This window comes from Oncorhynchus tshawytscha, linkage group LG26 (genome assembly GCF_018296145.1).
Source record: "Oncorhynchus tshawytscha isolate Ot180627B linkage group LG26, Otsh_v2.0, whole genome shotgun sequence".
Classification (NCBI taxonomy): Eukaryota; Metazoa; Chordata; class Actinopteri; order Salmoniformes; family Salmonidae; genus Oncorhynchus; species Oncorhynchus tshawytscha.
The window spans coordinates 52,185,869-52,200,047 of NC_056454.1; the positions used below are offsets into that span (position 1 = coordinate 52,185,869).

The 14,179-nt window shown below is 40.7% G+C and overlaps 1 protein-coding gene across 1 annotated transcript; it reads left to right on the forward strand.

Annotated features, from left to right (window-relative positions):
- Window positions 1-5,111: 5,111 nt before the first annotated feature.
- fzd7a (frizzled class receptor 7a) lies at window positions 5,112-7,445 on the forward strand. The gene has a single exon (XM_024408031.2). The coding sequence runs from the start codon at window positions 5,586-5,588 to the stop codon at window positions 7,260-7,262; it is 1,677 nt and encodes a 558-aa protein (XP_024263799.1). The 5' UTR covers window positions 5,112-5,585; the 3' UTR covers window positions 7,263-7,445.
- The last annotated feature ends 6,734 nt before the right edge of the window (window positions 7,446-14,179 follow it).

Sequence of the window (14,179 nt, forward strand, 5' to 3'; positions counted from 1 at the left end):
CCTCTCATCACTAATCATTATGTCTGAAACACCTCTCATCACTAATCATTATGTCTGAAACACCTCATCACTAATCATTATGCCTGAAACACCTCTCATCACTAATCATTGTCTGAAACACCTCATCACTAATCATACTGTCTGAAACACCTCTCATCACTCATCATTATGTCTGAAACACCTCTCATCACTAATCATTATGTCTGAAACACCTCATCACTCATCATTATGTCTGAAACACCTCATCACTCATCATTATGTCTGAAAAACCTCATCACTCATCATTATGTCTGAAACACCTCATCACTAATCATTATGTCTGAAACACCTCATCACTAATCATTTTGTCTGAAAAACCTCATCACTCATCATTATGTAGGGAGACTGTAAAAACACTCCACATAGTGTTTAGCAGTGATGTTTCCCTCTAAGAGGCTCGGTCTTGGACAGAGGAATGTCATTTGTGGTTAACACATGTTGGGCCACAACAGAGATGGACTATAAATGTTGCAACAGGCTTTGACCACTGACTGCAGTAGGCTCCATCAGCAGACCCACAGCCGTTACAGGGAATTAGTCAACAACAATAACGTAACAAAATGTGGAAACAGTCTGAATACTTTCCAAATGCTCTTTATTTGTATAGTACAAAGCTACACAACCATGTTAGTTATTGACTACTCCCTGTATATAACCATGTTATTGACTACTCCCTGTATATAACCATGTTATCTCTACTCCCTGTATATAACCATGTTATTGACTACTCCCTGTATATAACCATGTTATCTCTACTCCCTGTATATAACCATGTTATTGACTACTCCCTGTATATAACCATGTTATCTCTACTCCCTGTATATAACCATGTTATTGACTACTCCCTGTATATAACCATGTTATCTCTACTCCCTGTATATAACCATGTTATCTCTACTCCCTGTATATAACCATGTTATTGACTACTCCCTGTATATAACCATGTTATCTCTACTCCCTGTATATAACCATGTTATTGACTACTCCCTGTATATAACCATGTTATTGACTACTCCCTGTATATAACCATGTTATTGACTACTCCCTGTATATAACCATGTTATTGACTACTCCCTGTATATAACCATGTTATTGACTACTCCCTGTATATAACCATGTTATCTCTACTCCCTGTATATAACCATGTTATTGACTACTCCCTGTATATAACCATGTTATTGACTACTCCCTGTATATAACCATGTTATCTCTACTCCCTGTATATAACCATGTTATCTCTACTCCTGTATATAACCATGTTATTGACTACTATATAACCATGTTATCTCCCTGTATATAACCATGTTATTGACTACTCCCTGTATATAACCATGTTATTGACTACTCCCTGTATATAACCATGTTATCTCTACTCCCTGTATATAACCATGTTATCTCTACTCCCTGTATATAACCATGTTATTGACTACTCCCTGTATATAACCATGTTATTCTACTCCCTGTATATAACCATGTTATTGACTACTCCCCCTGTATATAACCATGTTATTGACTACTCCCGGTATATAACCATGTTATTGACTACTCCATGTATATAACCATGTTATTGACTACTCCCTGTATATAACCATGTTATTGACTACTCCCTGTATATAACCATGTTATCTCTACTCCCTGTATATAACCATGTTATCTCTACTCCCTGTATATAACCATGTTATCTCTACTCCCTGTATATAACCATGTTATTGACTACTCCCTGTATATAACCATGTTATCTCTACTCCCTGTATATAACCATGTTATTGACTACTCCCTGTATATAACCATGTTATCTCTACTCCCTGTATATAACCATGTTATTGACTACTCCCTGTATATAACCATGTTATTGACTACTCCCTGTATATAACCATGTTATTGACTACTCCCTGTATATAACCATGTTATTGACTACTCCCTGTATATAACCATGTTATCTCTACTCCCTGTATATAACCATGTTATCTCTACTCCCTGTATATAACCATGTTATGTCTACTCCCTGTATATAACCATGTTATCTCTACTCCCTGTATATAACCATGTTATCTCTACTCCCTGTATATAACCATGCTATGTCTACTCCCTGTATATAACCATGTTATTGACTACTCCCTGTATATAACCATGTTATCTCTACTCCCTGTATATAGCCATGTTATTGACTACTCCCTGTATATAACCATGTTATCTCTACTCCCTGTATATAACCATGTTATTGACAACTCCCTGTATATAACCGTGTTATTGACTACTCCCTGTATATAACCATGTTATTGACTACTCCCTGTATATAACCATGTTATTGACTACTCCCTGTATATAACCATGTTATTGACAACTCCCTGTATATAGCCATGTTATTGATTTCTCCCTGTATATAACCATGTTATTGACTACTCCCGGTATATAACCATGTTATTGACTACTCCATGTATATAACCATGTTATTGACTACTCCCTGTATATAACCATGTTATTGACTACTCCATGTATATAACCATGTTATCTCTACTCCCTGTATATAACCATGTTATCTCTACTCCCTGTATATAACCATGTTATCTCAACTCTGTGTATATAACCATGTTATTGACTTCTCCCTGTATATAACCATGTTATCTCTACTCCCTGTATATAACCATGTTATTGACTACTCCCTGTATATAACCATGTTATCTCTACTCCCGGTATATAACCATGTTATCTCTACTCCCTGTATATAACCATGTTATCTCTACTCCCTGTATATAACCATGTTATCTCTACTCCCTGTATATAACCATGTTATTGACTACTCCCTGTATATAACCATGTTATTGACTACTCCCTGTATATAACCATGTTATTGACTACTCCCTGTATATAACCATGTTATTGACTACTCCCTGTATATAACCATGTTATCTCTACTCCCTGTATATAACCATGTTATTGACTACTCCCTGTATATAACCATGTTATTGACTACTCCCTGTATATAACCATGTTATTGACTACTCCCTGTATATAACCATGTTATTCTACTCCCTGTATATAACCATGTTATCTCTACTCCCTGTATATAACCATGTTATCTCTACTCCCTGTATATAACCATGTTATTGACTACTCCATGTATATAACCATGTTATTGACTACTCCCTGTATATAACCATGTTATTGACTACTCCCTGTATATAACCATGTTATCTCTACTCCCTGTATATAACCATGTTATCTCTACTCCCTGTATATAACCATGTTATTGACTACTCCCTGTATATAACCATGTTATCTCTACTCCCTGTATATAACCATGTTATTGACTACTCCCTGTATATAACCATGTTATTGACTACTCCCTGTATATAACCATGTTATCTCTACTCCCTGTATATAACCATGTTATTGACTACTCCCTGTATATAACCATGTTATTGACTACTCCTGTATATAACCATGTTATTCTACTCCCTGTATATAACCATGTTATTGACTACTCCCTGTATATAACCATGTTATTGACTACTCCTGTATATAACCATGTTATCTCTACTCCCTGTATATAGCCATGTTATTGACTACTCCCTGTATATAACCATGTTATCTCTACTCCCTGTATATAACCATGTTATTGACAACTCCCTGTATATAACCGTGTTATTGACTACTCCCTGTATATAACCATGTTATTGACTACTCCCTGTATATAACCATGTTATTGACTACTCCCTGTATATAACCATGTTATTGACAACTCCCTGTATATAGCCATGTTATTGATTTCTCCCTGTATATAACCATGTTATTGACTACTCCCGGTATATAACCATGTTATTGACTACTCCATGTATATAACCATGTTATTGACTACTCCCTGTATATAACCATGTTATTGACTACTCCCTGTATATAACCATGTTATTGACTACTCCCTGTATATAACCATGTTATTGACTACTCCCTGTATATAACCATGTTATTGACTACTCCCTGTATATAACCATGTTATTGACTACTCCCTGTATATAACCATGTTATTGACTACTCCCTGTATATAACCATGTTATTGACTACTCCCTGTATATAACCATGTTATTGACTACTCCCTGTATATAACCATGTTATCTCTACTCCCTGTATATAACCATGTTATCTCTACTCCCTGTATATAACCATGTTATTGACTTCTCCCTGTATATAACCATGTTATCTCTACTCCCTGTATATAACCATGTTATTGACTACTCCCTGTATATAACCATGTTATTGACTACTCCCTGTATATAACCATGTTATTGACTACTCCCTGTATATAACCATGTTATTGACTACTCCCTGTATATAACCATGTTATTGACTACTCCCTGTATATAACCATGTTATTGACTACTCCCTGTATATAACCATGTTATTGACTACTCCCTGTATATAACCATGTTATTGACTACTCCCTGTATATAACCATGTTATTGACTACTCCCTGTATATAACCATGTTATTGACTACTCCCTGTATATAACCATGTTATTGACTACTCCCTGTATATAACCATGTTATTGACTACTCCCTGTATATAACCATGTTATCTCTACTCCCTGTATATTACCATTTTATTGACTTCTCCCTATATATAACCATGTTATTGACTTCTCCCTGTATATAGCCATGTTATATTTTCTCCCTGTATATAACCATGTTATCTATTTGCATTTTAATCTTTCATCTTTAACTCTGTTGTAAATGGACCCATAAATCAGCAGCATTTCACTGTTAAATCTACATTTGTTTTCTATGAAGCATGTGACAAATAAAATTAGATTTAGATTTGAGATTATGCACCAAAAATACTTCAGGAATGGGCTTTTTAAGTTTAATAAAATAAAAAAATAAAAAAAGGGGGATAAAAAGTGATTAAACAACCCGTTTGCCATAATTCCCTCAATCCAATCAGGAAGGAGACGCAAAGGAAAACAAACCCTGTGATTAGTCGGGAGACCCCATGGTTTTCAGGCGCCCCGCCCTTACATTGTGGCTTGTGAATGAGGGGTAACTAGAAACCGACGTCACATCATCGTGTGCTCTTTTGTGTGACACAGCTCCAACTTTGTAGTGTCCAGCAAGGCAACGCTATGGACAGTGTGCACGATAAGAAAACTGCAACTTTAATTTAACAATATTTAATACATTTACATGCGTAACAATCTCCAACACAAGCGAGAAGATGCGCGCTATGGAACCTTCATTTTAACTAAGGAGACAGTGAATTACTTTTTAAGCTGTTGATCCCGAGAAGGAAACGCAAAGGAGTACATTTTTCTAACGCAAATGAGTACCTTTTTCTACAGCTATTTACAAAGACCTGAGACCAAGAAGTCATGAGAATACGGAGACCATGCGCACGGTTTTGTGAACTTGTACAAGCAGTTTAGGCTCGAGACAGAAAAGCGAAAACCGTTTTATATGTAAGAGATCATTTTTCTGGTATATATGAAACTCGAGTTTTTGAAAAGGAACATTTTTTTACATTTAGGATTTTATTCAATGTTTTTATTTTAACTATGGTGGAATCGGCTCATTGGGCAGGTACGGCGCGTTGTGCGCTGGTGATCTTGTGTGCGCTTTTCCCGTTGTGTCCAGGCCAGTACCACGGTGAGAAGGGCATCTCTATACCCGAACACGGCTTCTGCCAGCCCATCTCCATACCCCTCTGTACGGACATCGCCTATAACCAGACCATCATGCCGAATCTCCTCGGTCACACGAACCAGGAAGACGCCGGGCTTGAGGTGCACCAGTTCTACCCGCTCGTCAAGGTCCAGTGTTCCATGGACCTGAAGTTCTTCCTGTGTTCTATGTACGCGCCGGTCTGTACGGTCCTCGAGCAGGCGATCCCGCCGTGCAGGTCCTTGTGTGAGCGGGCGAGACAAGGCTGCGAGGCCCTGATGAATAAGTTCGGTTTCCAGTGGCCGGAGAGGCTCCGCTGTGAGAACTTCCCCATCCACGGAGCGGGAGAGATCTGTGTGGGTCAAAACACCTCGGACACTGGTAGCCCCACCTCGTACCCAACACCCTACCTTCCTGAGCTCATGACTCTACCCCCCAATATGGGTCGACCGAGTCAGCAACAGGAGTTCTCCTGCCCGCTACAACTGCAGGTGCCCAACTATCTGAACTACTATTTTATGGGGGTTAAGGACTGCGGCGCGCCTTGCGAGCCCACCAAGCCCAACGGGTTGATGTATTTTCGGGAGGAGGAGGTGAAGTTTGGCCGGCTCTGGGTCGGGATCTGGTCCATTCTGTGCTGTGTGAGCACCCTGTTCACAGTGCTGACCTATCTAGTGGACATGAGACGGTTCTGCTACCCGGAGAGGCCTATCATCTTCCTCTCCGGCTGTTACTTCATGGTGGCCACTGCCTACGCCGCCGGGTTCATCTTAGAGGATAAAGTGGTGTGTATTGATAAATTCAAGGATACTGGTTATAAGACTGTAGCTCAGGGAACTAAGAAGGAGGGCTGTACAATTCTCTTTATGATTGTGTATTTCTTCGGCATGGCCAGCTCTATATGGTGGGTGATTCTGTCCTTCACATGGTTCCTCTCTGCCGGTATGAAGTGGGGGCATGAAGCCATTGAGGCCAACTCTCCTTATTTCCACCTCGCTGCCTGGGCTGTACCCGCTGTTAAAACGATTACCATCCTGGCCATGGGACAGGTGGATGGAGATCTACTCACAGGGGTGTGTTATGTGGGCATCAACAGTGTGGATTCCTTGCGTGGTTTTGTTCTGGCACCTCTTTTTGTCTACTTGTTTATAGGGACGTCGTTCCTTCTCGCAGGATTTGTCTCTCTGTTCCGGATCAGAACTATCATGAAACACGACGGAACCAAGACGGAGAAGCTGGAGAAGCTTATGGTTCGGATCGGAGTGTTCAGTGTCCTCTACACCGTTCCTGCCACGATCATCATAGCCTGCTACTTCTACGAGCAGGCGTTCCGTGAACAGTGGGAGAAAACGTGGCATACACAGATCTGTAAAAGGTTTGCTGTGCCTTGTCCACCAAACAATTTTGCGCTCATGACCCCAGACTTTACTGTCTTCATGATCAAGTATTTGATGACTTTGATTGTCGGCATCACCTCCGGGTTTTGGATATGGTCAGGCAAAACACTGCAGTCATGGCGCAGGTTCTATAAGAGACTGCGTACCAGCAACGAGGGAGAAACGACAGTATGAACATCAATGACAGACCGAGTACCAGCAACCAGGGAGAAACGACAGTATGAACATCAATGACAGACCGAGTACCAGCAACCAGGGAGAAACGACAGTATGAACATCAATGACAGACCGAGTACCAGCAACCAGGGAGAAACGACAGTATGAACATCAATGACAGACCGAGTACCAGCAACCAGGGAATGATAATATAATAGACGGTGTCCCAAATGGCACCCTACGCCCTATTTAGTGCACTGCTTTTGGCCAGGGCCCATATAGTAGTGCACTAGTAAGGGAGTAGGGTGCCATTTGGGAGCAGGACATAACGCATGGAGTAAGACCTATGATGAGTTCAATACGGGGGTCTGTGGCTCGTGCAGCCCCGCCCCCCTGCAGCCCCGCCCCCTGCCGAACTGAACGATCAGAATCCTTTCAGGAGCCAATAAAAAGCCATTGTGGTTTCCTAGATCCCAGGGTTGTTGTTACGAAAACAAGCTCATACGGACACTTTATTGTGCAATGATCATCTGAAGAGGAATACGGAGAAACGAATCGTTCCTAACGTATCGGTACCGGCAAATTCTGAATCATGTAGAGCCCCTGGGTGTTTGTAAGAAAGTGTTTTTCATTACAGAGGTGATCCTGTAACAATTTTATACAATGAATGAGCCTATTCACACTATAGAGCTACGACGACATCATATAACGCTACTGGCTTCAGTTGAAGACAGAACACGTTTGACCTGATGAATTTATACTGCATATTTGTTTGACATTCACAGCCAACCAGTGACAATCATGCATATTTTTGTGGCACAGTATGACTGACAGACATTGCATTTAGAGATGGGATAGAATATGCATGTGTGTAGCAGTGGAATTATGCCAGCTACTGCAGTATACATATCTTGTAAAAACATATATTTTTTTTCTTCAAAAAATTAAATCTATTTTGGATAAAAATACATTTTTTTACAAATGCTTTTTAATGCTGTAAACGGTTTGTAGGCTACATGTACAATTTCACGGATTAAAATTATTATTATTATTATTTTTTAAATGTCTTGCTTTTATGGTCAATGTGTAGCCTATGAGAATAGTTTGTAAGTCGATGATTTAAGGGAAAGGTTCACTCTTACCCTGTAAGCAGTCTATGGAGGTAGGACAGCAATCCATGCTGTGGTTTAGTTTCCCTGGCACGGTTTACAAATGCTAATGTTTTAGCATTTGTGGACGCAAATCCCATTCAAGTCCTGGTACCGATATTAGCTTTTTTTTCCCACGCCTCACGTTTGAACATGATGCGTGAAAAATGCAGTTACCCAACAGTGTGTATGCCACCATCTTGGTCTATTTAAAATCTCCTCTCATTGATTGAGACAGGTGGGTGTCCACTCCAAAGTGCCGCCCCCTGCAACGAGACTTGGACGTTTGGAACGGGGCAGCAGGTATCCTAGTGGTTAGAGGAGGTATCCTAGTGGTTAGAGGAGGTATCCTAGTGGTTAGAGGAGGCAGGTAGCCTAGTGGTTAGAGGAGGCAGGTAGCCTAGTGGTTAGAGGAGGGAGGCAGGTAGCCTAGTGGTTAGAGGAGGTATCCTAGTGGTTAGAGGAGGCAGGTAGCCTAGTGGTTAGAGGAGGTATCCTAGTGGTTAGAGGAGGTATCCTAGTGGTTAGAGGAGGTATCCTAGTGGTTAGAGGCAGGTAGCCTAGTGGTTAGAGGAGGCAGGTAGCCTAGTGGTTAGAGGAGGTATCCTAGTGGTTAGAGGAGGTATCCTAGTGGTTAGAGGAGGTATCCTAGTGGTTAGAGGAGGCAGGTAGCCTAGTGGTTAGAGGAGGCAGGTAGCCTAGTGGTTAGAGGAGGGAGGCAGGTAGTCTAGTGGTTAGAGGAGGTATCCTAGTGGTTAGAGGAGGCAGGTAGCCTAGTGGTTAGAGGAGGCAGGTAGCCTAGTGGTTAGAGGAGGGAGGCAGGTAGCCTAGTGGTTAGAGGAGGCAGGCAGCCTAGTGGTTAGAGGAGGCAGGTAGCCTTAGTGGTTAGAGGAGGCAGGTAGCCTAGTGGTTAGAGGAGGCAGGTAGCCTAGTGGTTAGAGGAGGCAGGTAGCCTAGTGGGTAGAGGAGACAGGTAGCCTAGTGGTTAGAGCGTTGGAATCCCTAAACTGACAAGGTAAACATCTGCCGTTCTGCCCCTGAACAAGGCAGTTAACCCACTGGTCCCCCAGTAAAAAAAAACATGTGTTTTATCTCCCAAGTTGGGAATTGAGGAGGTATGAATAATTAAAGGTTGGTCAAAAATATTCTGTGCTAAGTGTTTAACATGACCTACTTAATAATGCCTATCAGCATCTTAATTAGAACAAGCAGCCTATCAGCATCTTAATTAGAACAATCAGCCTATCAGCCTGATAGACAGACCATCATTACTGTTCTATGTGATATTTCTAATAGCTGAGTCTATTGTTCTCCCAACGGCCCAGTGATGTACTGGGCCGTATGCACTACCCTCTGTAGTGCCTTGGGGTCGGAGGCCGAGCAGTTGCCATACCAGGCAGTGATGCAACCAGTTAGGATGCTCTTGATGGTGCAGCTGTATTTGGACCATGATAGTTTGTTGGTGATGTGGACACCAAGGAACTTGATGCTCTCAACCTGCTCCACTACAGCACCTTTGATGAGAATGGGGGCGTGCTGATGAGAATGGGGGCGTGCTCGGTCCTCCTTTTCCTGTAGTCCACAATCATCTCTTTGGTCTTCAGTTTAGAGGAAATAAACAAAACAACACCGATGAAGAATACATACCGTTTATCAAAAAGTATATTATATATACAGTGCCTTGCGAAAGTTTTCGGCCCCCTTGAACTTTGCGACCTTTTGCCACATTTCAGGCTTCAAACATAAAGATATAAAACTGTATTTTTTGTGAAGAATCAACAACAAGTGGGACACAATCATGAAGTGGAACGACATTTATTGGATATTTCAAACTTTTTTAACAAATCAAAAACTGAAAAATTGGGCGTGCAAAATTATTCAGCCCCCTTAAGTTAATACTTTGTAGCGCCACCTTTTGCTGCGATTACAGCTGTATGTCGCTTGGGGTATGTCTCTATCAGTTTTGCACATCGAGAGACTGAAATTTTTTCCCATTCCTCCTTGCAAGACAGCTCGAGCTCAGTGAGGTTGGATGGAGAGCATTTGTGAACAGCAGTTTTCAGTTCATTCCACAGCTTCTCAATTGGATTCAGGTCTGGATTTGACTTGGCCATTCTAACACCTGGATATGTTTATTTTTGAACCATTCCATTGTAGATTTTGCTTTATGTTTTGGATCATTGTCTTGTTGGAAGACAAATCTCCATCCCAGTCTCAGGTCTTTTGCAGACTCCATCAGGTTTTCTTCCAGAATGGTCCTGTATTTGGCTCCATCCATCTTCCCATCAATTTTAACCATCTTCCCTGTCCCTGCTGAAGAAAAGCAGGCCCAAACCATGATGCTGCTACCACCATGTTTGACAGTGGGGATGGTGTGTTCAGGGTGATGAGCTGTGTTGCTTTTACGCCAAACTTAACATTTTGCATTGTTGGCAAAATTTCAATTTTGGTTTCATCTGACCAGAGCACCTTCTTCCACATGTTTGGTGTGTCTCCCAGGTGGCTTGTGGCAAACTTTAAACACTTTTTATGGATATCTTTAAGAAATGGCTTTCTTCTTGCCACTCTTCCATAAAGGCCAGATTTGTGCAATATACGACTGATTGTTGTCCTATGGACAGAGTCTCCCACCTCAGCTGTAGATCTCTGCAGTTCATCCAGAGTGATCATGGGCCTCTTGGCTGCATCTCTGATCAGTCTTCTCCTTGTATGAGCTGAAAGTTTAGAGGGACGGCCAGGTCTTGGTAGATTTGCAGTGGTCTGATACTCCTTCCATTTCAATATTATCGCTTGCACAGTGCTCCTTGGGATGTTTAAAGCTTGGGAAATCTTTTTGTATCCAAATCCAGCTTTAAACTTCTTCACAACAGTATCTCGGACCTGCCTGGTGTGTTCCTTTCATGATGCTCTCTGCGCTTTTAACGGACCTCTAAATCAAATCAAATCAAATCAAATCAAATTTTATTTGTCGTTAGGTTAGCAGATGTTAACGTTGAGTAGCGAAATGCTTGTGAGTCTGACCAATGAGTGATCATGATGCTCTCTGCGCTTTTAACGGACCTCTGAGGCTATCACAGTGCAGGTGCATTTATACGGAGACTTGATTACACACAGGTGGATTGTATTTATCATCATTAGTCATTTAGGTCAACATTGGATCATTCAGAGATCCTCACTGAACTTCTGGAGAGAGTTTGCTGCACTAAAAGTAAAGGGGCTGAATAATTTTGCACGCCCAATTTTTCAGTTTTTGATTTGTTAATTTTTTTTTGAAATATCCAATAAATGTCGTTCCACTTCATGATTGTGTCCCACTTGTTGTTGATTCTTCACAAAAAAATACAGTTTTATATCTTTATGTTTGAAGCCTGAAATATGGCAAAAGGTCGCAAAGTTCAAGGGGGGCGAATACTTTCGCAAGGCACTGTACATACCGTTTATCAAAAAGGAACATAGACCAAAAAGGGGGGGCGTAATTCACGTAATTCACTGTTTACAGTAACAAGCAGTGACGGTCTGTTTACAGTAACAATGTCTTACCTGCCCCGCCCTCCGTGTCTGCACTGTATTGTCCTCAAAGGGCTTGTTTGGGATAGCAAGACTCCTGGTCCGGAGGGAATAGCTGCACATGTACTGAGCTTGTTTGATAGCCTTGCCCTGGAGGGAATAGCAGGGTCAGTTAGGGTCTGTTTACATAACAAGCAGTGACGGTCTGTTTACAGTAACAACTGTTAGGGTCTGTTTACAGTAACAAGCAGTGACGGTCTTTTTACAATAACAAGTTAGTTAGGGTCTGTTTACAGTAACAAATAGTTAGGGTCTGTTTACAATAACAAGCAGTGACGGTCTGTTTACAGTAACAAGCAGTGACGGTCTGTTTACAGTAACAAGTTAGTTAGGGTCTGTTTACAATAACAAGCGGTGACGGTCTGTTTACAGTAACAACTTAGTTAGGGTCTGTTTACAGTAACAAGCAGTGACGGTCTTTTTACAATAACAAGTTAGTTAGGGTCTGTTTACAGTAACAAATAGTTAGGGTCTGTTTACAATAACAAGCAGTGACGGTCTGTTTACAGTAACAAGTTAGTTAGGGTCTTTTTACAATAACAAGGTGACGGTCTGTTTACAGTAACAAGTTAGTTAGGGTCTGTTTACAATAACAAGCAGTGACGGTCTGTTTACAATAACAAGTTAGTTAGGGTCTGTTTACAATAACAAGCGGTGACGGTCTGTTTACAGTAACAAGTTAGTTAGGGTCTGTTTACAATAACAAGGTAGTTAGGGTCTGTTTACAATAACAAGTTAGTTAGGGTCTGTTTACAATAACAAGCAGTGAAGGTCTGTTTACAATAACAAGCAGTTAGGGTCTGTTTACAGTAACAAGTTAGTTAGGGTCTGTTTACAGTAACAAGTTAGTTAGGGTCTGTTTACAACAACAAGTTAGTTAGGGTCTGTTTACAGTAACAAGCAGTGACGGTCTGTTTACAATAACAAGCAGTGAGGCTCAGGGCCGGATTAAGAAATCCAGGGTTCCATTTTTTTTAGTAGCGCCTCTAGATAGATATGTCTTAATTGATCTATAACCAGTCTGGACTATGATCAATTAAGACATATCTATAACCAGTCTGGACTATAATCAATTAAGACATATCTATAACCAGTCTGGACTATAATCAATTAAGACATATCTATAACCAGTCTGGACTATAATCAATTAAACCACATCTATAATGAGCTTGTACTATGATCAATTAAACCACATCTATAATGAGTCTTGATGTCAGCGAGGGAATATAAAAAGGTGAGTCAAGGTTTGTTGGGGCATGTCCAACATGGCCTGAAATGACCTGAAACAGTCCCATTATCATGGTAGAAGCACAACCTACATAGGTTTGTTGGGCCGTGTCCAACATGGCCTGATTGACCTTTTCATTTATGTAGATTAAATCTGTGGTGTGATTGACCTTTCCAATGCCGTCTTAATTTTCTTTTGACCTTAAAATCAACATGGATTTTTGTCACTTCCTGATACGTTGGCGCCACCTATCTGCAGTTTGGCGCGTGTCAGATTTGACCTTGGGTAATAAATGACCAACTACCAGCTAATAGAGTATTAATAAAAACAAGATTAAAACTGACAGCTCTGGTATGAAATAAAAAATGTTTGTTTCGATCACAGTTATCTTATTCTTCAGTCTCACTGGCAGATACTGAAACGAAAATGAGATGCAATTTGTACGCTTCTTCTAAAACTTCTGGACTTCTAAACAGGGCCGGTTCTGTTGGACTACAACTGTCTGGACTTCTAAACAGGGCCTGTTCTGTTGGACTACAACTGTCTGGACTTCTAAACAGGGCCTGTTCTGTTGGACTACAACTGTCTGGACTTCTAAACAGGACCTGTTCTGTTGGACTACTGGACGAGTCATATAAATCAAATCAACGTTTATTTGTCACTGTATATACAGTGGGGCAAAAAAGTATTTAGTCAGCCACCAATTGTGCAAGTTCTCCCACTTAAAAAGATGAGAGAGCCCTGTAATTTTCATCATAGGTACACTTCAACTATGACAGACAAAATTAGAAAAAGAAATCCAGAAAATCACATTGTAGGATTTTTAATGAATTTATTTGCAAATTATGATGGAAAATAAGTACTTGGTCAATAACAAAAGTTTATATCAATATTTTGTTATATACCCTTTGTTGGCAATGACAGAGGTCAAACGTTTTCTGTAAGTCTTTACAAGGTTTTCACACACTGTTGCTGGTATTTTGGCCCACTCC